General features: G+C 49.6%; 1 protein-coding gene across 1 annotated transcript; it reads right to left on the minus strand.

Annotated features, from left to right (window-relative positions):
- Positions 1-10,073: 10,073 nt before the first annotated feature.
- LOC129697696 (protein B4-like) lies at positions 10,074-17,031 on the minus strand. The gene is made up of 5 exons (XM_055636403.1): positions 16,935-17,031; positions 15,784-16,055; positions 15,416-15,530; positions 10,614-10,675; positions 10,074-10,400 (listed from the first exon to the last, which is right to left on the minus strand). The coding sequence occupies exons 1-5, from the start codon at positions 17,029-17,031 to the stop codon at positions 10,074-10,076; spliced, it is 873 nt and encodes a 290-aa protein (XP_055492378.1).
- Between the last annotated feature and the right edge of the window lie 6,670 nt (positions 17,032-23,701).

Genomic DNA, 23,701 nt, shown 5'->3' on the forward strand with positions numbered 1-23,701 from the left:
TCCTTGAATATGATTTGTGAAGTTGTCAGAGCAAGAAATCTAAAATGGACACGATGGCAGTGATTTTTAGCACAAGAGATAGGGTAACCAAGATAGAAGATGAGGATTGCAAAATGAGTACCAAAGTTGAAGGAGTAAACAGCTGAGGTTGGAAGGTGGGGACAGGTCAATTGGGGAAAATGAAACAATTACGATGTTTTGTGGAAAAAGATTTTAAGAAGAAGAGTTGTAAAGGTTAAGTGGAAACTCTAATGGGAGTCACGTAAGCACAAAATCGTGATTTTGGATGACACAGTTTCAGTGGGCACATCTCATTACGAGTACTAGGCTAGATTGTCGACCGGAATAATGCAAGTTAATGTCTCATCCACCAATCATGAAATCTACATCTATGTCAATGCAATGTTTTGAAAAATGAAGAAGATTGCTAATTATCGCTATCTTCGCATGGGAATGTAGCACGCAAGTTGCAGTTGATTGTTGGGTCACTTTTGTTCCAGACAATGTTAATAAATGTGGCTCGCAAAGCATTTGTTAAAAAATCTACACGCAAAATGACTTGTATTTGATCATTGTGGAAGATTGTAATCTACTTCGGAGCAATACATTTCTTCCGTTGAACAAAAGATGCGATGCCCACATGGATTATCTGTTTTGGACCTTTCTTTCATCTATCCCTACTGTTAATACACAGGTTAACAGTAGATTAAAAAAAATCTCCTTAGAGGAACTACCAGAAATGAAGAGGGAAAACCTTCCTTGAAATGTAATGTTTGCGCGCAGCACTACTAATCCCAGCGAGTAAGATGCTTTACTTTTCCAGCTGTAGGTCAGATTTTCAACTGGTGAGCTGATCATATGTGACACATTGCTGGACACTCGCGTGAGAAGCTCTTAATCTACTTATTACAGGGTTTGTGTAGACTTGCTATAGAAATCTTAATCATAGTTATTCAATATGTAAACAGGCCCAACATGCCCCATCTACACTGGTCCCACCTGCCTACTTTTGGCCCATATCCCTCTAAAGCTATCCTGTACAAATAACTGTTGAAATATTTCTTAAATGTTGTGATAACACTTACTTCAATTACCTCTTCCAGCAGCTCGTTTCACACACCAATCACCCTTTGTGTAAAAAAAACGTTGCCTCTCAAGTTCCTATTAAATCTTCCTATCCCCTCGCCTTAAACCTATGCCCTCTGGTTCACGATTCCCCATCGCTAATGTTTGGCGACTTGCAGGTAGTTTGGATTTCTTAATCAAGTGTTAAGCACTGGTGACAATAATAACTGCAGAATTGCAAAGTCAAGTCAAGAGAGTTTATTGTCATGTGTCCCAGATAGGCAATGAAATTCTTGCTTTGCTGCAGCACAACAGAATATTGTAAGCATAAATACAGAACAGTTCAGTGTGTCTATATAGCAAAGACCATGTATATACACATAAATGTATATACAGATAAAGTTCAATAGGGTGATTTCACCAAAGTTAAAATGAGCGTAGATCCCCCCTCACGTGACCGAAAAATTTAACTGGAGGACATATGTCACTTCGGTACATGTTAGTGAATGGGGAAACACGCACTTTCCCACCCGTTAAAAACATGGAAAACGGCCGATTTTTGAGCTGAGATTTTCTGTGCTAGTCGGGGTGACCGTGAAGCACAGCGACCTAAATTTTCAGGCAAAAAAAAAGATAGAAAGTAAGGTAATTACAAGAGGGAACTGAAGGTGGAAAACAGCGGAAGTGAACAGCAGACATTTGCTGTGGAGATTTAAAGGTCCAAAATATCGTGAATTATCGCGTTTGCTCGCTGAATTTCATCAAAAGTAAGGCATTATTAACTTACTTTTGATGAAATTCAGCGAGCAAACGCGATAATTCCCGATATTTTGGATCTGTAAATCTCCATGGCACAGAAAATTTCAGCTCAAAAATCGGCCGTTTTCCATGTTTTTAACGGGTGGGAAAGTGCGTGTTTCCCCATTCACTAACATGTACCGAAGTGACATATGTCCTCCAGTTAAATTTTTCGGTCACGTGAGGGGGGATCTACGCTCATTTTAACTTTGGTGAAATCACCCTATAGGCTGTTATAGTTCAGAGTTTGTTTGATGGCGAGTTTAATAGTATGATGGCTGTGGGGAAGAAGCTGTTCCTGAACCTGTATGTACCAGATTTCAGGCTCCTATACCTTCTACCTGATGGCAGCGGAGAGATGAGTGTGGCCAGGATGGTGTGGCAGGATGATGTTGGCAGCCTTTGAGGCAGCGACTGTGATAGATCCCTTCGATGGTGGGGAGGTCAGAGCCGATGATGGACTGGGCAGTGGTCACAACTTTCTGCATTATTTTCCGCTTTTGGATGCTCAAGGAGAATAGGAGAATTCTTGGAGAGAATTGTAGGTGGTCATTGAGTCACAGCATTATACCTGTTCATGCTGACCAAAATGCCCCATCTAAGCTAGTTCAATTGGCCCTCATCAGCATATCCCTATAAACCATTTCTATCCATGTATCTGTCCAAATGGCTTTTAAATGTTGCAATTGTACTAGCTACCTCTTCTGGCAGCTCTTTCCTTATAACCTCAACCATCTGTGCATAAAAAGTTTTCTTGAAAGTTCCTATTAAGTTCATAAGTTCTAGGAGCAGAATTAGGTCTTTTCCCCCCATCAAGTGTACTCCACCATTTAATCATAGCTGATCTATCTTTCCCTCTCGCAGGCAGCACAGTGGCACAACGGTAGTTGCTGCCTTACAGAGCTTGCAGCGCCAGAGACCCGGGTTCGATCCTGACTACGGATGTTGTTTGTACGGAGTTCGTACATTCTCCCCGTGACTGCGTAGGTTTTCTCCGAAATCTTCCGTTTCCGCCCACAATCCAAAGACATACCGGTTTGTAGGTTAATTGGCTTGAGTTTGCATACTTGGTATAAGTGTAAATTGTCCTTCGTGTGTGTCGGCATGTGTTAATGTGCGGGGATTGCTGGTCGTTGTGGGCCGAAGGACCTGTTTCCATGCTGTATCTCTAAACTAATCTCTCAACCCCATTCTCCTGCCTACTTCCCATACCCCTGCCACACTTACTAATCACGAACCTGTCAATCTCCACCATAAAAATATCCATTGACATGACCTCCACAGCAGCTTGTGGCAATGAATTCCACAGTTCCTGTTAAATATTCTCTCATCCAGGCTCTTTAGTTCTTGATTCCCCTATCCTGGGGGGAAAAGACTCTGTATTCAACGTATCTATTCCACATGATTTTATGCACTCGGTTCCCAAGGAATAAAGTCCTAGCATGGGTGCAGGAGGTAGTACCAATGCAGTTGTCAATGTAGCGGAGGTAAAGTTTGGGGATAGGGCCAATGTACATCTTGAACAGGGATTGTTCAACGTGCCCTACAAAGAAGCAGGCATAGCTGGGGCCCATGCGCTTGCCCATAGCTACGCTTTGGATTTGGAGGAAGTGAGAGGAGTCAAAGGAGGTTGCTAAGGGTATGGACCTGCTCTGCTAGGCAGAGAAGATTATTAGTAGATGGAAATCAGCTGGTTCTTTGGTCGAGGAAGAAACGCAGGGATTTAAGACCCTCCAGGTGAGGGATGGAGGTGAAGAGTGACTGAACATCCATAGTGAAGATGAGGGAGTGGGGGGCTCGGAAAGCGGAAGTCATTGAAGAGACAAAGGGCGTGTGAGGTGTCTTGGACATAGGTGGGGAGGGATGTACCAGGGGATGGAGTCGACGTATATGGAAATTATTTCGGTGGGACATGAACAAGCAGAAACGGGGTCTGTCAGGACAGTTATGTTTGGGGATTTTGTGTAGTAGATAAGGTTGGAGGCTTTAGAGGGCAGAGAGCCAGAAGTAATGAAATCAGTAATGGTGCTTGAGATTAAGGTCTGGTGCTCGTCTGTGGGGTCATGGTTCAAGGATATGTAGGAGGAGGTGTCTTTGAGACTTGAAGCCTGGCCCCGGTCTGGGCTGTACATTCCCGGGGGGGGGGGGGGGAAGAGGTAGAGTTAGTAAGGGGAGTGGCAAATTTGATGCAGTTGATGTCCTGCCGGCAGTTGGAAATGACTGTATCCTTTATTGTCATTCAGACCTTGCGGGCTGAACAAACTTTTGTTGCCTTGCAGTCCTACATAGTAAAAATGACAAAAACACACAATAAACACAAATTAACATCCACCACAGTGAGTTCACCAGGCACCTCCTCACTGTGGTGGAAGGCAAAAATCTTAAGTCTTTGTCTCATCCCTTCTTCCTTCTTATTCTCTCTCTGCGCCAAGGCGATCTAGGCTTCAGATGTTATGACCCCGCCGGGCGATGGTAAGTAATGTCAGTCCCGCGGCTGAATCCGAGCTCTGCGAACGGGCCGGTTCACCTCCGCGGCCCAGGGTGGTCGAAGCTGCCGAAGCTGTGGCCCTCCAGTCCAGCGGACGCAGCTGTTGGCGCGGGAGCTCCGGAAAACAGGTCACCTGTGCCCCAGGAGCTCCCAACGATGTCGTCCACTGGGCCCGTGGTTGGTTCGAGTGGCCGCTGCAACACTCCGAGGCCCCCGCTGCCCCAGCTCCGAGGCCGGGTCGCGAGCTCCGAGGCCGGGTGGCCGCTGCCCCAGCTCCGAGGCCGGGTCGCCGCTGCCCCAGCTCCGAGGCCGGGTCGCTGCTGCCCCAGCTCCGAGGCCGGGTCGCCGCTGCCCCAGCTCCGAGGCCGGGTCGCCGCTGCCGCTGCCCCTGCCCCGAGCTGCGACGTCAGCCCCAGCTCTGAGGCCGGGTCGCCACTGCCTCAGCTCCAAGGCCGGGTCGCTGCTGCCGCTGCCACTGCCCCAGCTCCGAGGCCTGGTCGCCGCTGCTCCGCTCCAAGGCCGGGTCACTGCTGCCCCAGCTCCGAGGCCGGGTCGCCGCTGCCCCAGCTCCGAGGCCGGGTCGCCGCTGCCGCTGCCCCAGCTCCGAGGCCGGGTCGCCACTGCCCCAGCTCCGAGGCCGGGTCGCCGCTGCCACAGCTCCGAGGCCGGGTCGCCGCTGCCGCTGCCCCAGCTCCGAGGCCAGGTCGCCGCTGCCCCAGCTCCGAGGCCAGGTCGCCGCTGCCCCAGCTCCGAGGCCGGGTCACCGCTGCCGCTGCCCCAGCTCCGAGGCCGGGTCGCCGCTGCCCCAGCTCCGAGGCCGGGTCGCCGCTGCCCCAGCTCCGAGGCCAGGTCGCAGCTGCCCCAGCTCCGAGGCCGGGTCGCCGCTGCCCCAGCTCCGAGGCCGGGTCGCCGCTGCCCCAGCTCCGAGGCCGGGTCGCCCCTGCCGCAGCTCCGAGGCCAGGTCGCCGCTACCCCAGCTCCGAGGCCGGGTCGCTGCTGCCACTGCCCCAGCTCCGAGGCCGGGTCGCCGCTGCTGCTGCCCCAGCTCCGAGGCCGGGTCGCCACTGCCCCAGCTCCGAGGCCGGGTCGCCGCTGCCGCTACCCCAGCTCCGAGGCCGGGTCCGCCGCTGCCCCAGCTCCAAGGCCAGGTCGCCGCTGCCCCAGCTCCGAGGCCGGGTCGCCGCTGCCACTGCCCCCAGCTCCGAGGCCAGGTCGCCGCTGCCGCAGAACCGATGCCAGGCGGCCGCTGCCGCTGCCCCAGCTCCAAGGCCAGGCCGCCACTGCCGCTGTCAAAGCCGCTGCTGCCGCTGCCCAGCTCCGAGTTCTGGTCGCCGCTGCCGCTGCCCCAGCTCCGAGGCCAGGTCGCCGCTGCCACAGCTCCGAGGCCAGGTCGCCGCTGCCGCTGCCCCAGCTCCGAGGCCGGGTCGCCGCTGCCCCAGCTCCGAGGCCGGGTCGCCGCTGCCGCTGCCCCAGCTCCGAGGCCAGGTCGCCACTGCCGCCGCTGCCCCAGCTTCGAGGCCGGGTCGCCGCTGCCCGCAGCTCCGAGGCCAGGTCGCCGCTGCTGCTGCCCCCAGCTCCGAGGCCAGGTCGCCGCTGCCCCCAGCTCCGAGGCCAGGTCGCCGCTGCCGTGGCCCCCAGCTCCGAGGCCGGGTCGCCGCTGCCCCAGCTCCGAGGCCGGGTCGCCGCTGCCACTGCCCCAGCTCCGAGGCCAGGTCGCCGCTGCCACTGCAGCTGCCCCAGCTCCGAGGCCGGGTCGCCGCTGCCGCAGCTCCGAGGCCAGGTCGCCGCTGCTGCTGCCCCAGCTCCGAGGCCAGGTCGCCGCTGCCCCAGCTCCGAGGCCAGGTCGCCGCTGCCGTGGCCCCAGCTCCGAGGCCGGGTCGCCGCTGCCCCAGCTCCGAGGCCGGGTCGCCGCTGCCACTGCCTCTGCCCCAGCTCCGAGGCCGGGTGGCCGCTGCCACTGCCTCTGCCCCAGCTCCGAGGCCGGGTCGCCGCTGCCGCAGCTCCGAGGCCAGGTCGCCGCTGCTGCTGCCCCAGCTCCGAGGCCAGGTGGCCGCTGCCCCAGCTCCGAGGCCAGGTCCGAGCCCTGGGCGGCACTGCCTCTGCGCCGAGCTCTGAGTCGCCGGGTCGCCGCTGCCCCAGCTCCAAGGCCGGGTCCCCGCTGCCACTGCTGCCCCAGCTCCAAGGCCGGGTCGCCGCTGCCACTGCCTCTGCCCCAGCTCCGAGGCCGGGTGGCCGCTGCCACTGCCTCTGCCCCAGCTCCGAGGCCGGGTCGCCGCTGCCACTGCCCCAGCTCCAAGGCCGGGTCGCCGCTGCCGTTGCCCCAGCTCCAAGGCCGGGTCGCCGCTGCCACTGCCCCAGCTCCGAGGCCAGGTCGCCGTTGCTGCTGCCCCAGCTCCGAGGCCAGGTCGCCGTTGCTGCTGCCCCAGCTCCGAGGCCGGGTCGCCGCTGCCACTGCCTCTGCCCCAGCTCCGAGGCCGGGTCGCCGCTGCCGCTACGCGAGCTCCGAGGCCGGGTCGCCGCTGCCGCTACTCGAGCTCCGAGGCCGGGTCGCCGCTACCCCAGCTCCGAGGCCAGGTTGCTGCTACCCCAGCTCCGAGGCCGGGTCGCCGCTGCCGCTGCCACAGCTCCAAGGCCGGGTCGCCGCTACCACTGCCACTGCCCCAGCTCCGAGGCCAGGTCGCCGCTGCCACTGCCCCAGCTCCGAGGCCAGGTAGCTGCTGCCGCTGCTGCTACCGCTGCCCCAGCTCCGAGGCCAGGTCGCCGCTACCACTGCCCCAGCTCCGAGGCCAGGTCGCCGCTACCACTGCCACAGCTCCGAGGCCGGGTCGCCGCTACCCTAGCTCCGAGGCCAGGTCGCCGCTACCCCAGCTCCGAGGCCAGGTCGCCGCTACCCCAGCTCCGAGGCCGGGTCGCCGCTACCACTGCCACTGCCCCCAGCTCAGAGGCCAGGTCGCCGCTACCACTGCCCCAGCTCAGAGGCCGGGTCGCCGCTACCACTGCCACTGCCCCAGCTCAGAGGCCAGGTCGCCGCTACCACTGCCACAGCTCCGAGGCCGGGTCGCCGCTACCACTGCCACTGCCCCAGCTCCGAGGCCAGGTCGCCGCTGCCACTGCCCCAGCTCCGAGGCCAGGTCGCCGCTACCACTGCCCCAGCTCCGAGGCCGGGTCGCCACTGCCACTGCCCCAGCTCCGAGGCCAGGTCGCCGCTGCCACTGCCCCAGCTCCGAGGCCAGGTCGCCGCTGCCACTGCCCAGCTCCGAGGCCAGGTCACCACTGCCGCTACCGCTGCCCCAGCTCCGAGGCCGGGTCGCCGCTACCCCAGCTCCGAGGCCAGGTCGCTGCTACCCCAGCTCCGAGGCCAGGTCGCCGCTGCCGCTGCCACTGCCCCAGCTCCGAGGCCAGGTCGCCGCTGCCACTGCCCCAGCTCCGAGGCCAGGTCGCCGCTGCCACTGCCCCAGCTCCAAGGCCGGGTCGCCGCTGCCACTGCCCCAGCTCGAGGCCAGGTCGCCGCTGCCACTGCCCCAGCTCCGAGGCCCCGCTACGTCCGAGGCCAGGTCCGAGGCCGCTCGCCACTGCCCCAGCTCCGAGGCCAGGTCGCCGCTGCTACCCCCCCAGCTCCGAGGCCAGGTCGCCGCTGCCACTGCCCCAGCTCCGAGGCCAGGTCGCCGCTACCCCAGCTCCGAGGCCAGGTCGCCGCTGCCACTGCCCCAGCTCCGAGGCCAGGTCGCCGCTGCCACTGCCCAGCTCCGAGGCCAGGTCGCCGCTGCCACTGCCCCAGCTCCGAGGCCAGGTCGCCGCTGCTGCTGCCCCAGCTCCGAGGCCAGGTCGCCGCTACCCCACTGCCCCAGCTCCGAGGCCCGCTAGGTCGACGCCAGCTACCCCCAGCTCCGAGGCCAGGTCGCCGCTGCCCCTGCCCCAGCTCCGAGGCCGGTCGCCGCTACCCCAGCTCCGAGGCCAGGTCGCCGCCTGCCACTGCCCCAGCTCCCAGGCCAGGTCCCGAGGCAGCTCCGAGGCCAGGTCACCACTGCTGAGGCCAGGTGCCCTGCTGCTGCTCCGAGGCCGGGTCGCTACCCCAGCTCCGACCCCAGCTCCGAGGCCAGGTCGCTGCTACCCCAGCTCCGCCAGCTACCCCAGCTCCGAGGCCAGGTCGCCACTGCTGCTGCCCCAGCTCCGAGGCCGGGTCGCCGCTACCCCAGCTCCGAGGCCGGGTCGCCGCTACCACTGCCCCAGCTCCGAGGCCAGGTCGCCGCTACCCCAGCTCCGAGGCCAGGTCGCTGCTGCCCCAGCTCCGAGGCCAGGTCGCCGCTACCACTGCCACAGCTCCGAGGCCGGGTCGCCGCTACCCCAGCTCCGAGGCCAGGTCGCCGCTGCCACTGCCCCAGCTTCGAGGTCTGGTCACCGCTGTTGTCGGAACACCACAGCTCTGGAGTCGGACCGCTGCCGCTGGAACGCTGTCCCAGCTCCGAGGCCGCCAGCTCCGCTATTAGGCCTCGGCGCAGGCGGAGATGGAGACGGGGGATACGACAAGAGAAGTCACATCCCTCCCCCCCCCCCGAAGGAAGAGACCAAAAACATGTTTCCCCACCCCACACACACACAACCTAATAAACCAAAAATTTACTAAAACAGGACAAAAGAACAAAAATAAAGTCACCAGGGACACCGACCATATCCCTGATCTCCCACATGGTTGCAGGCTGAGCAAACCACGGGGCCAATCTCCACTGACATAACTTACTCCCAAATTAAATCAACTCCCTCACACTATAAAAATCTTTATCCTTTAAACTGTACCTTTACTAATAAACACTGGACCCTTAATCAGAAAACTCGCAGAAATTAGCCTGAAAGCAGAAATGCAAACCTGGGGTTGCACCCAATCAGCTGCTTCCTCTGGTCCTCTTCCACCAATCAGAGGCTTCCACCAGATCCCTTCTCTGGAAGTGAGATGGAACGCTGCAGATTGGGTAACTCCTCCTCTCACCAACGGCTCCCCGGGCCTCTGTGAAAGCAAGCCCCGCGCTCGATTTTTAACTCACCGCTCAGGTAACTCCTCCTCTCACCAACGGCTCCCCGGGCCTCTGCTGTTGTACCGGCACCGAACGAGTTAACCCAACCTCCAGATCTGTTTACGAACAGATTGTCTCCCTCTCGCACTTATCCGCACCCCCCCCCCCCTCCGGTGTCCAGAGCAGATTCACGGCCACTCCAGTGGCAGCGGGTTACACAATTTAACGCATTTACTGAGGAATGTGGATCGATGCATTGATGACTACATGTTAACTACTGGCTGTTAACAAGTGCTACAGTAGCAGTTAACACATTTGTTATCCACAGCAGTTATTATCCATGTTCGTTTTGTAAAAAATTCCATATGGCAAATGTTTTTTTTGAAATCTATTTAACAAAGCGAATTTGTATTTCCATATGAAATACATAAAATTAACGCAGGGCCCCATTTGGAAAAATCGGTCCAAGGCCGGCCCTGCTTGCCTTTTGTTTTAATTAAATGTTTATGAACACTGGCTTTCTCAGTCTGTGTTTAGAGATTTTTAGTTTTGGAGATCCAGCACGGAAAAAAGAGGATTGAGAAGACATCTGGTTAGACCTTTATTGATGAAATGTACAAAATACATAAAATTTCAAGTATTCAAGTATTGATTTGTTTGGGGTATTGCTCCCTGCCCAGCAGACAGAGTGCACCCTCTGGTGATTATATCCATCAGCAACCTCTCCTTGACCCAGCCTTGGAGGTAGTGGCGGTTGGTTGAGGCTCTTCTGGATCCGGTCTCTGTGCCTTGGTCGATTTTCCCTTTTGTCCATGGCTCTTTGGGCCTTTCTTCACAGGGTCAGCAGATGGCCCTTCCAAAGCCTCATTTGGCAATTTTTCTGGCGGTCCATCCCTCTTTTTCACAGCCTTGTCTGTTTTCACAGTTCCCAAAGGCCGTCCACTTTTTTTATTGACTCCTTTCTTTCCTTTAGTTTTTGCCAGTTTATCAGGCGACTGCTTGGACAGTTCCTTGGCACCTGCTGACTCTTTCTCCAATGCCTACAATCAGGAGAACTATTTACTTTAGCAAAGCCTTCCAAGCAATGAGATTTTAAACTAATCTGACACTCCAAAAACAAGCCACAAATGTAGAAGCAACAATGAACACAAAATGAGTAGGTGTACAGCCACACAAAACTGGCCTACCATTCAATGGAAATGCTGACATCGATGTTTCGATGCCAAAGGAAGAATTAAATAAAAATCACTTACTTTCCCAGATTCTGCTCCTTTTTTCTTTGAAGGTTCTGCCGACTTCTTGGGCTTTTTTGAATCTGCAAAGACATTAAGCTGGTTGGGCATTCTCTTTATGAAGTCATATTTGTGAGTTAGAGTACAATATGACAGACAAGTGTTAACAGGACTGCCCTGGCAGACCCATTGTTTCTGTCTGATCCTGTCCCACAGAACAGATTTCCAAACATCTCAATTCTATCTCACCACTTTGCCCAGTCCCTTCTGACCTACATCCAGGATACCTCGCACTTCAATAACTCTCAATTCCTAGCCCCCCCCCCCGCCCCATTGCCACTTCTTTACCATGGATATGCAATCCCATCCCCTACACCCCAGTTCCCCACCAGAAAGGTCTTGGAGCCCACCAGTTTGTCTTTATAGAGACCCAATCAGTCCCACTCTAATATTACTCTGCTTGGCAGATCATTTCATTGCCCGCAACAACCTCGACTCCTCTCCTTCTTCAAGTGAAAGATGTAGCCATGGGCACTCGCAGCCTTGTGTCAGTTATGTTGAACAGTCCGTGTTCCAAATGTACACTGCCACCCATTCCACCTCTCCCCGCTAAACCCGATTGCATTGTTGTAGTGCCTCTTGCACCAACTGATTTCAAACAGCTTTGTCACCAACTTCTACCCCACCCTCAAATTTACTTACAGTAGACTTATCTGACACCTCTGCTTCATCACAGGGGACAGACAGACATTTATTATAGACCCACTGACTCCATTATCTAGACTAATCTTCCCACCCTGCTACTTGCATCCCCTACTTCAAATTTCTCCATTTCCACCAAGCAAAGATTATCCACTCCTGTTTAGTGGCATTGGTTTTCCCCAGCAGTCATCGATGGACCCTTCACCCATGCCTCTTGTGCCCTGTAGATTTGCTCTCACTCTTCCTACCCCCCCCCCCCCCCCCCCCCCCCCCCCCCCCCCCCCAGATGGAACAAGTGTAGAGTTCTTGCTTCTCACCCCTCTTGTTTCTGTATCTAATATATTATTCGGACATTTAACCCCACAACACTACTCCACCACCAGGAATTGGTCTATTGTCAAAGCCTTGCTGAAATTCCTATATGCACACGCTTACATTTACAGCTCTGCCCTCAGCATTTGTTAAATTTCCAAAAAGCTCAGATTCACAAGACACGATCTCCCATGTAGAAAACAAAGCCGGCTATCCCTAGCTAGATGCATGGGTATCTTAACTCTCAGAATACTCTGAGCATAGATGGATTCACAGCCTACAGTTCCCAGGCTTTTCCTCACAACCTTCAAATAAAGAGACAGCATTTGCCAGACTTCCAGTACCTCACACATTTAATGGCTTAAATCTCAGCCAGGGGACTTCTTCCATTAATCCCCCATGTAATGCTGATGCAGAAGATGAAGATGCACTAGATTTATAGCAATTTGAGAGTTTGGATTCAGAACTGGTTTACTGATAGAAGACAGGGCTGTGGCGAAAAGACAATTTAAGCTGGAGGTTTGTGACCAATGGAGCTCTGCAGGGATCTTGTTTATGATATATACATACAAATGACGATAGAAATGTAGATGGGTTTGGCTAGTAAGCTTGCAGACGACTAGATTGCTGGGGAAGGCTGTTAAAATATACAGGAGGATATAGATCAGGTACAGAAATGGATGGTGAAGGGGAAGATGAAGTTTTATCAAGCAAATACAAAACTGTTGGTCTTTGGAAGATTGAATGCAAGGAGAAAATATACAATTAATGGCAAGACCCTTAAAAGCATTGATATACAGAGAAATCTTGGGATCCAAATCCACTACTTCCTGAAAGTGGCAACAAAAATAGATTGAGTGGTAAAGGATGAATATGTTATGCTTACCTTCATTGGTCTACATCAAGCACCAGCGTCAGAAAATTATGATGCAGCTTTACAGGACTTTGGTTAGGCCATATTTGGATTGTTGCGTACAGCTCTGATCACCCAATACAGGAAGGGTGTGGACATTTTGGCAAGGGTGCAGTGGAGGTTTACCAGAATGATGCCTGGATTAGGGGGGGGAGGCGGCATTAGCCACAAGAGGAGATTAGACATTTTGTTTTCTCAAGAATGCTGAAGGTCGAGGAGAAACCCGATAGAACATAACATTTAGAGACATAGCCAGGGTAGACGATCAGAACCTTTCTTGGACATAAATATGAAGTACTAGAGGGCACTGCTTGACAATGAACAGAAATATGCAGTGCCATTTCTCCCCACCTACAAGAGGGTGGTGTGTGCCTGGAATCCAATGCCAGGAATTATGGTGGATTCACATACAAATGGCACCTGAATGACTTGGATGGCACATGGAAATACAGGGAATGAAGGGGATGAATTATTTGGCACAGCCTTGGTAATGCCATGTGTCATTATCTTAATCCAAGACTTGGAAGCAGACTCTGGATACCCACACCGTCTATGCCAATTAATTGTTTATGCTTATGTCACCCCTCAGCCTCTTCCTCTCCAGGGACTTAGCTTCAAGATAGTTCTGGATAAACACAGGGCAGATTGACGTTAACATTCTAGATTGGCGCAAGGTCAATTTAAGGTATTATTACACAAAATCTCACTCAAGTTGATCGAATGTCCAGAAAATGGGATGTTTTTAAAAGTGTGCTGATAAGAACTCAGGGCATGCATGTTCCTGTTAGAGTGAAGGACAGGGAAGCTTTGAAGACAAGAGAAATTGAGGCTCTGGACAAGAATAAGGCGGCATGGGGTAGGTATAGGTGGCTAGGATAATGTATCCTGTAGGAATTGAGAATAAAGGAGCATGTTAAACCAGGAAATACAGAGGGCAAAAGTACATGAAGGAAAAAGGGCAACTTGAGAGAGTAGGACCCATCAAGAATCAAAGTAGTCATCTTGGTGTGGAGCCACAGTAGATGAAAAAGGTGCTCCATGAGTATTTCACCTATTTATACTATGGAAGAGGGCTAGGGAATTGGGGCAATCAATGGAAGTGTCTCGAGGGTAGCCGCATTACGGTAGAGGATGGAGCGGAAGACCCCAACACATGAAGATGGACAAATGTCCCATGTACAATCAGGTATATATATCCAGGAACAATGCGGGAAGCTAGAGGGGAAGTTACAGATGCTCAGACTGAGATTTGAGTCACCATTAAATATGGGCAAGGTGCCATAAGACTGGTGGGTGGCACATGCTGTGCCTCAAAGGGCTGCAAGGAAAAGCTTGGAACCAAGCCACGAGTCAACCATCTTGGGTCAGAAAGTTGGAGTATTCTGAGGAATTAGACATGCATTTAGATAGACATGGGCAGATTAGGGATAGACCACACCATTTTGTACATGGGAGATGGTGTCTCAATAATCTAATCGAGTTTTTCAGAGATGTAGCCAAAAAGGTTGAGGTCAGAGCTGTTGAATATATGGATTTCAGCAAGGCATGTAACAAGGTTCTGAGTGGTCGGCTGCTCAGGAAGGTTAGATTGCATGCAATCCAAATGGGATAGAAAATTGGCCAATGTGATAGGAAATTGGCTTCATGGAAGGAATCGGAGAGCGATGGTAGATGGTTATTTTACAGATTGAAGGCCTGTAACTATTGGAGTGCCCGAGGAATGGTTAATGCAGTTTAATACAAATAAGTGAGGTGCTGCATTTGGCAAAGTCTAACCAGGGCACGACCTACACTGAATGGTGGGACTATGGAGTGTATTCTAGAGCAGAGGGATATAGAAGTGCAGGCACATAGCTCCTTGAAAGCATATTCACAGATAGGGTGGTCTTCAACACGTTGGCCTCCATCAGTCAGAGTATTGAGTATAGAAATTGGGAGGTTATGTTACAGTTGTACAAGACATTGGCGAGGTCACATTTGGAGTATAGTGTGAAGGGTGGAGTCGTTAACCTGGAAACATGAGAGAAGAAAAAGTAGATTGAGGGCCGAATAGGGAAATTCCAAGGCAGTATGTGTGGGGGGGAGGGATGATCTAGGGAGGTTTTAATACACAAGAACTAAATGACATTGGTGAAGGGTGGGGAAAGGAGGAAGAAATAGATTTAATAGAAACCCAAGGAGTAACTATTTTAATACACAAAAGATTGGTAGGCATATGGGATAAGCTGCCAGAAGAGGTAGTTGATGGAGAAAGTTTATTAAAGTTTGGACAGATACATGGATAGGTTTAGAAGGATAGCAGCCAGACACAGGCAAGTGACCAGTATAGATGGGGCACATTAGTCGGTTGGGCTGAAGGATCTGTTTCCATGCTGTAGAACTATCCCATCTCATCCGATAACTCAAGACCACCAAACCAGGCAATATCTTGTGAACCTTTCCTGCACTCTGCAGCTTAATCACATTTGTTCCTGTAGTGTGGTACAACTTCAACTTGTATACAATGCCTCAACTGCTGAAGGTTTATGACTTACTTGCCTTCACCACCCAGTCTGCCAATGTTGCCACTTAAGGAACTAAGTTCTTGTATCTAGATCTGTTCAATGCTCCAACATCCTGTCTTTCACTCTTTTTGTCTGGCCCTTTTACATGGCAATAAAGGAGACCTACAATACAAATTCCATTTGTATTGTAGGAGTTACAAGTCCACCCATCCCACCACTCTTGGGGGCAAGAGAACAGATGTAGCCATTGGATTCTATAGACAAACATAGGAACATTTGAAAACTTGTTCATCCCAGTAGCATGGATAAGGGATCAGGCAAAGACAATATTGAATAGTTGGCTCAGTTGTTAGAACAAGTTTGGATGAATAGAAGGAATCAAGTATCATTACCTGATCTTTTATCAGCTTCAGCTGTCTTGACTTTGCCCTCGACCTCGGTTTTTGTAGAGGCAACATTTGTATTACTGGTTTTATTGGGTTTCTTCACTGCTGTCTTAGCTGCAAGCTGGGAAAGAAGTATCAAAAGACTTCATATACATCATGCAAAATCACATCAATTTTTAAACTATTCAATTTAGCGTTATGAATCAGTAAAACAACTGTGAAGGCAGAACCTTCACCATTACAATAAATATTTGTTTTTAACCACATGTACAGTCACATTGTCCAGCTGGATGAATAGAAACTTTACAATGGATGCAATTAGTTAAAAGGAGCTATTGTGAAATACAACACACAGTTGTAGAGAACATGCTTACTTTGAATCGTCCTGTAGCTCCAGTTGCTTTTGAGCCCGCAGGCCTGATGAGAATGCCCTTTTCAAGACCAACACTCAAGGCTTTCTTCAGAGAGGTTTTGAGAAGGATGGGATTCACCATTGGGTAAGTCGAGAGGATGTAGTTCTTGATAGCTGGCACTGAAGTACCTTTGCGATCATTGGCTTTCTCCAAGGCTTTAACCACCATTCGTAAAATGGGAGGGCGTTTGTACCGTGGCTGGACCAACATAGAACCGCTTCTCCGGCCCAACACTGGAAGACAAACAAGTGTTGGGGAGGGGAGGAGAATGGGGGGTTGATAACTTTGTTACAAGTGATTTTGCTTCCCAATTATAGGCTCAGATTTAAAAAAAGCTAGTTATTGAATAGAATCACATTGTTTAAAGGAGAAATGAATGGAGGGAGAACAGTTATGAATCAGCAAGCCAGGGGAAGGACGGGTACAGCAGTTGGGCCACAGGTGTGGGAGAAATTTCAGGACCTCAGTACGTTTGAAATATTAACCACAGCTTCAGTGCAACAGTCACTTGGCTGTAACTTCACCTCCAAGTAGTAAGATACAGCATGTTTTATTCAACTTTTAATAAAGGTACATCAACTGTAAAAGTTACTTTTTGAAGCCGATTGAGATAACTTGCATTATTTCCCAATATTTAAACCTAACTGGGTTCATGTAACCAGATATTAACACCAAGTTGTAGTTAAGGAGCACATCATCAGATTGGATGGTGTGATATTAAAATTGTACAGGGATGAACAGGTTGAAAGAGAGAGTCAGTTCCTCAAGCAGTAGTTGCTATTCCTGATGCCAAGGAGTTAGTTATTCATCAGTATCCACATGCACCATCTATAAATAATTGCATCAAGACAGCCAATACAAAAAGAGACTCACAGAATAAAATAATTCTAAAACAAAAAGAATCGAGGAAACAAATCCAGAAACCACTTAAAACATGACCAAAAAAGGCTCATGGCCACACATCAGCCTGCACTGTTAGGTTGCTCCAGGTTATACTTTATAGTGAGGGCCACCTGTGGAAGAGCCGGGATTAAAAGGAAATGTTTGGGCCTAGTGTTTTCTCCAATCCTCCCTTCCTGCCCATGGAACAGGTCCACCCAATCTGCCCCTACCTGTAAAGGTGAGTCGCTGGCTCACTGTGGGGACTACCTTCACACCAGTTGTTTTGGAGCCACTGGCTTTGCTTGCAGTTGCTTTCTTTGGAGCCATGTTGATTAATTCAGTGCAATGGCTGCTTGAGTTAGAGGCTGCTTATATACTTAGTGAGTCAAACTGAGTTTGTCTCTGATTGGCTTAAACCTGAACCTCATTGAATCTATCAATTAGTTTGGCTTCAGGTGTAGATGATTGTGCTGAGCTCTTCCTTACTGAGAGATCAAGGCAAGGCAAGTTTTATTTGTATAGCACCATTCGTGCAAACAGCAATTCAAGGTGTTTTACAGGAAAGAAAAAAAATAAAATAGTCAATAATTAAAAATTGCAAAATAAGCAATACGACAAATGTATGAATAATAAAACAACGTCAATTAAACAATAAAACGATTTTAAAAAGCACATAAAAGGGTTAAAAGTAGACGGTTAATATTACCTGCATGTCGGGTTATGGACAAGCTATAGTAAACAACAGTGTTTTTAGGCCTGATTTAAATGCGCTTACAGTCTGTGCACACCTCAGGTGTTCAGGGAGCTTGTTCCACAGGTGTGGAGCATAAAAACCGAATGCTGCTTCAGCCTTTTTAGTTCTGACCCTGGGAACACAGAGTAAACCTGTCCCTGAAGACCTGAGGAGTCTAGGCGCCTCATATACAACAAGTAGGTCAGAGATGTATTTTGGACCTAGACCATTCAGTGCCTTGTAGGTCAGCAACAGAATTTTAAAATCTATCCTCTTACACACAGGGAGCCAGTGCAAAGATTTAAGGACAGGTGTAATGTGGTCCATTTTCTTGGTGTTGGTCAAGACTCTGGCAGCGGCATTTTGGATAAACTGCAGTTGTTTAATTGATTTTTTATTGAGACCTGTAAAGATGCCATTACAATAATCTAACCTACTAAAAATATATGCATGAACAAGTTTTTCAGTGTCTTCTTTGGACAGAAATCCCTTGATTCTTGCAATATTTTTTAGATGGTAATAGGCAGATCTGGTAATGGTCTTTATATGGCTGTTAAAATTCAAATCCGAGTCCATAACTACACCAAGGTTTCTGGCTTTGTCTGTGGTTTTCAGTGCAATTGAGTCGAGTTGAGCACTCACCTCTAGCCTTGTTTTTTTGGGACCAAAGACAATAATTTCTGTCTTATTTGCATTGAGCTGGAGGAAGTTCTGGTTCATCCACTCATTGATATGTTTGACACACTGGCTCAGTGAGTGTAGGGGACTATGGTCATGTGGTGACACTGCGATATATAGTTGTGTGTCATCGGCATAAGTGTGGTAGGATATGTTAAAATGCTCTATGATCTGAGCTAGGGGGAGCATATAAATGTTGAACAAAATGGGTCCAAGAATGGAGCCCTGAGGAACCCCGCATGTGAGTTTTGTACGTTCTGATTCAAAATTACCAAGGGAAACAAAATAATCCCGATCTTTCAAGTAAGATTTGAACCAGTCCAGCACAGAACCAGAGAGTCCCACCCACTTCTCCAGTCTGTTAAGCAGTATGTTGTGGTCCACCGTATCAAAAGCAGCACTGAGATCTAGAAGTACCAAAACTGAAGCTTTTGATGCATCACTGTTTAGATGTATGTCGTTTAGGACCTTAGTGAGTGCAGTCTCGGTGCTGTGATGTGGCCGAAATCCCGACTGGAAAACATTAAAAATATTGTTTTGGGTCATAAAGCAGTAAATTTGTTGGTAAACTACCCTTTCAATAATCTTTGCCAAAAATGCTAAATTAGATATGGGCCTGTAGTTGCTCGTAGCTGAGGCATCCAAATTAGGCTTCTTCAATAGGGGCTTGATCACTGCTGTTTTTAAGGCTTCGGGAAAATGCCCCAATTGAAGGGAAGTGTTTACTATGTTCAGTACTTCTGGTGCAACACTGTTAAAAATATTTTTAAAGAAGCTTGTGGGCAGTAGATCAAGACAGCAGGTAGTGGACTTTAGCTGTTGAACAGTTTCAGTCAGAGATGCACAATCTAAAAGTTTAAAATGTTGTAGATTCATTAGTGAATCTGGAGGCATAGGTGACAAAGCCATGTTCCCTGAGGTGGAGCTAGACATTGTTTGTCTTATCTTCAGAATTTTATCGGTGAAGAAATCTGCAAAGTCATTGCACGACTTGCTGGACAGGAGCTCAGGAGGGACTGATGATGAGGGGTTTGTCAGTCTATCGACAACAGCAAACAGGGTGCGGGAATTATTATTTTTGGTGATAACCTCTGAGAAAAAGGACTGCCTTGCCCCTTTCAATTCCTGATTATAGATACGGAGGTTGTCTTTGTAGATGTCGTAGTGGACCTGTAGTTTGGTTTTTCGCCACCTACATTCGGCCTGTCTACACTTTGTTCTTTGGGATCTCACTGCTGTGGCATTTCTCCATGGTGACTTTTTCCTTCCAGATAAAACCTTGGTCTATATAATAAACAAGTAGGGATGGTGCTGGCTTGATTCAGCAGAATCCAAACTTCAAATCACAATGATGGATTTAAAAAGGTGATTTTACCATCAACAGAACTTTTCACCATCACCATTGCCTTTTGTTCAGTGGTTTCTAGAATTGTCACCTTGATTGATTCTTGTATCTCAAATTATTTTATTCTGTCTTTTTGCATTTACTGTCTTGATCAAGTTATTTAAAGGCAATACCTATAGATGCTCGAATTACTAAAGGACCTGTCTCACGAGCATGCGAATGCATGCGGCTAGCGCGACCTAACGTGGTCGCTTGAGCCGTACGGCCTCGCGGGGCCGGTTCCACTTCGATCGCCAGAGCCGTATGGAGTTGTGCGGGGCTGGTCCCAACATCGCGCGGGGCTCTGAAAAATTGACACTGTCCAAAGTAGATGACTATCTGCGCTGTATCTCCAAACTAAACAGTATAACATGCAGGTACATTCATTTAAAATAAAATTCAGTGATTATTTCACATGATTTCTCACTGTTTCTGACCAATCTCTGTTTTAAGACGTTTGGTCTGCCTTCGACATTGACTCTGAATTAAAAACCCAAACCAGACTCAATTGTATCATCACATTGGTCTCAGTAAACTCACACATCTCTGCATTCAGGAGGCTGCCGTGGTTGGAATCACCGGTTCTGACACCAGAGTGGGTAAAGCCACCTGAGATCAATACATAAGATGATAGCTCTTCTCAATAAAAAAAACAGTGACGTTTTTCACTCTAAAAGCGCTTTCTCACGGGGCGACTTGACGCAAGATGTAACCAGAGTGAAGTGGTCGTGGTCTAGCATGATATCACACGATATAACGGGGTGTAGATAAAGAGTTCCCATGGTACTCGGCATTTCTCTTATTTCTGCGAGTGATTTGTCCGTCTCCCGAGCTTTCCCGTTATATCTTGAATGAACATTGTGAACTGTGAAGTGTCACGTGGCACAAATGATGTCACTTTTATTTTCACACACTATAAATATCCTCCCTTGGTTGAATTGGCTCATTTGGAGATATGCCTGTACTAATGCCGTGACTTTACTGCAGGAAGATGCCACATTACTTAGACGATGTTAGTTGCGCCCAAGTTTAAATTTCCAACGTGTGTTTCAGAAGTACCACAGATCCCCACCTTTATAAATATCTATCTGGCAGTGTTTTCTGTCTCAGGAATTTCAGCCCTTTGTCTATATTTGATGACAGTAACTACAGACAAAGGGCTGAAATTCCTGAGACAGAAAACACTGCCAGATAGAAATTTATAAAGGTGGGGATCTGTGGTACTTGTAAAGAGTCAGCGCAGAATCCTTGATAATCAAAAACTGTCTGAATCAGCAAGTTAGACACAAAATGCTGGAGTAACTCAGCGGGCCAAGCAGCATCTCTGGAGAAAAGGAATAGATTCCATTTTTGGTCGGGACCCTTCTTCGGGATGATTGTAGGGGGGAACTGGAAGCAAGAAAAGACCGGGACAAATCAGGGCCCACAACAGATGACCTCAGCAGGGTATTTTGAAGAGGGGTCCCGACCCGAAATGTCGCCTAACCCTTTCCTCCAGAGATGCTGCCTGACCCACTGAGTCACTCCAGCACTTTATGTCTATATTTGGTCCCCTGATAGGCCAATTGTTGGCTAGGGATAGTGTGATCCCAAGAGGGAACCAGCGTTGCAAACCTTGGACTGGTTAACCGACATTTACTGCATGGGGGAGAGAGGGGGGGGCAGGAGGGGGTGGTCGGGGAGCAGGAGGGGGTGGGCGGGGGAGAGAGAGAGAGTGTAAGTTACCTAAAATCAAATAATTCAATGTTCATAGTGAACACAGACACAAAATGTTGGAGTAACTCAATGGGTCAGGCAACATATCTGGAGAAAATGAACAGGTGGCGTTTGTGTCTATTTTCGGTAAAAACCAGCATCCGCAGTTCCTTCCTGCACAATGGATCTCAGTGTCAGTCTCTGACTCCCGTTGGCAGGCCATTCGGCCCACAGCCCGCCCAGTGAAGACTAACCCATGTCACGGGGATGGTGTGAAGGCGGAGTTAGACAGAGCTTGATTAATGTTCCGGTTGGGGAATGGGTCATAATATGGCCAGGGAAACGCTGTTATTCGTGACGCCCCCTCCGCCCTTTCCCAGCTGTTCTCAATCGCACCCCTGGCCACACAAAAATTTATGCTTTAAGAAGGAATACACGGAACATTTAAACTCAGAACGCTTCTAACAGAGTGAGCCATGTGAGCACTTTGATCATTCTCCCTGTATTTTGCATTTGACAAAATAGTCGGAACAAAATGTTTAAAAGTGTTCATACCTTTTGCTATGCCTAATTGGCCCTTACCTCTGCGAAAATAGTCTGATATTCGTAGGTGAAATGTCACCAACAATAATTGATTCTATTATTAATTGACTAATAATTGACTCAATTAGCGGAAAGATGCAATTCTGATCTAATATTATCAATGCCTCTGTCTTTGGAAGCAACACCAGCAATTTATTAAATCTGACTACATGCGGCACAGTGGTAGAGTTGCTGCCTCACAGCCCCAGAGACCGGGGTTCGATCCTGACCATGGGGGAGAGAGAGAGTGTAAGTTACCTAAGTCAGATCTGGGAAGAAAAACATAAAAAGCTGGAGTAAGTCAGCGTGTCAGGCAGCATCTCTGGAGAAAAAGAATAGGTGATGATTCGAATCGGAACCCTTCTTCAGACATCCTAATCGGAATTGAGCCTGAAGATGTGTCTCATCCCGAAACATCACCTATTTTTCTCCAGAGATGCTGCTTGACTCGCTGAGTTACTCCAGCTTTTTGTGCCTGTCTTCGGTATAAACCAGCATGTGCAGTTCAGAAATGCATGCTCCATTCTTGAAGGTATCTCATGCGAGATTTGAAATCCCCGTCAAGTCACAATGTGCCAATAAAGATGCTCTGCTTTCTTTCCATAGATTATCTGCTCTAATTTAGTTTAGTTTAGTGATATAGCACGGAAACAGGCCCTTCGGCCCACCGAGTCCGCACCGACCCCAGCACACGATCACTATCCTGCACACATTTCTTCAGACTGAGAGTCACGGGAGAGGGAAACTAGAGGTATGAAAAGATACAGAACAAACCCCAGAACAGAATGATCTGTTCGGTACCTTTCATCACCTCTAGTTTTCCTAATAATATGGAAACCTTTGAGCCATTGAAATGAAGATAGACACAAAAGGCTGGAGTAACTCGGTGGGACAGGCAGCATCTCTGGATACAAGGAATGGGTGACGTTTTAGGTTGAGGCCCTTCATCAGACCCTTCAACCATTGAACCAGCTAATTGGAGGTCTGTGAAACAGTGCAGGGCAATGCACCTTCTAGTTTTGTCCAGCACATTGGGGAAGTGAGTTATGCTTTACTCTAAAACCTTGACCCCAACAGAAAGGAACCGCAGATGCAGCCGTCACCGCAAAACGTCAATGATTCCGGGAATGCCGAGGCGACAGGGTGAGAGATGTGAGAGAACGTGAGAGAGCTAGAGAGAGACGAAATGGGAGTGGGGGAGAGAGAGAGAGGGAGGGAGGGACGGAGAGAGCGAAAGACTGAGAGACAAAACGTGGGTTGGTAGGTGAATGACTAACCTGCACACCAAGAAGAAACTTGCAGTCTGAGCCCTCAACCATGATGATGAGTTTTAAGAAATTCTCAATGTCGTCAATGCATCGATCTACATTCCTCAGTGTAATTGTGTTTTGACCAAGTATTAATGACGTTGCGTTCCTTTGAATAAAATTCACAGGGCGTCATTAATACTTTGTCAAAACACAATTACATTTACTGAGGAATGTGGATCGATTAATTGATGACACATTGTATAACAACGTGTTAATTACTGGCTGTTAACGTGCTAGTAGTTAAAACATCGTTTTTGTCTGATGGCTGGTGCAGTGGTTTTTATCCATGTTCGTTTAAAAAAAAAATCCGTATTTAACAAGGCAAATGTTTTAAAAAGAAATATTGTATTTAGCAACGTGAATTCATATTTCTGTACGAAATACAGAAAATTACCGCGGGGCCCCCTATTGGAGTTGGAGAGGGAATGGTCTGCGGAAGGCAGAAAGGTGCGGAGATGGGAAGATGTGACTAGTGGCGGGATCTCGTTGGAGGTGGCGAAAATGTCTGCGGGTTATGTGTTGTATGCGACGGCTGATGGGGTAAAAGGTAACGACTAGGACTCTAGTTGTGATTGGGGGTGGGGGGGGGGGAGGAGCAAGAACAGAGCTGCAGGG

The sequence above is a fragment of the Leucoraja erinacea genome, chromosome 5 (assembly GCF_028641065.1).
Source record: "Leucoraja erinacea ecotype New England chromosome 5, Leri_hhj_1, whole genome shotgun sequence".
Lineage (NCBI taxonomy): Eukaryota > Metazoa > Chordata > Chondrichthyes > Rajiformes > Rajidae > Leucoraja > Leucoraja erinaceus.

Excerpts from the sequence above, each read along its gene's own strand:
- LOC129697696 (XM_055636403.1), bottom strand. The coding sequence starts at position 17,031 with ATGGCTCCAAAGAAAGCAACTGCAAGCAAAGCCAGTGGCTCCAAAACA. Across the intron at positions 10,676-15,415 it reads TGAAGCTGATAAAAGATCAG|ATTCAAAAAAGCCCAAGAAG; the intron begins GTAATGATACTT and ends ATGTCTTTGCAG. Across the intron at positions 10,401-10,613 it reads AAGGAGCAGAATCTGGGAAA|GCATTGGAGAAAGAGTCAGC; the intron begins GTAAGTGATTTT and ends TCCTGATTGTAG.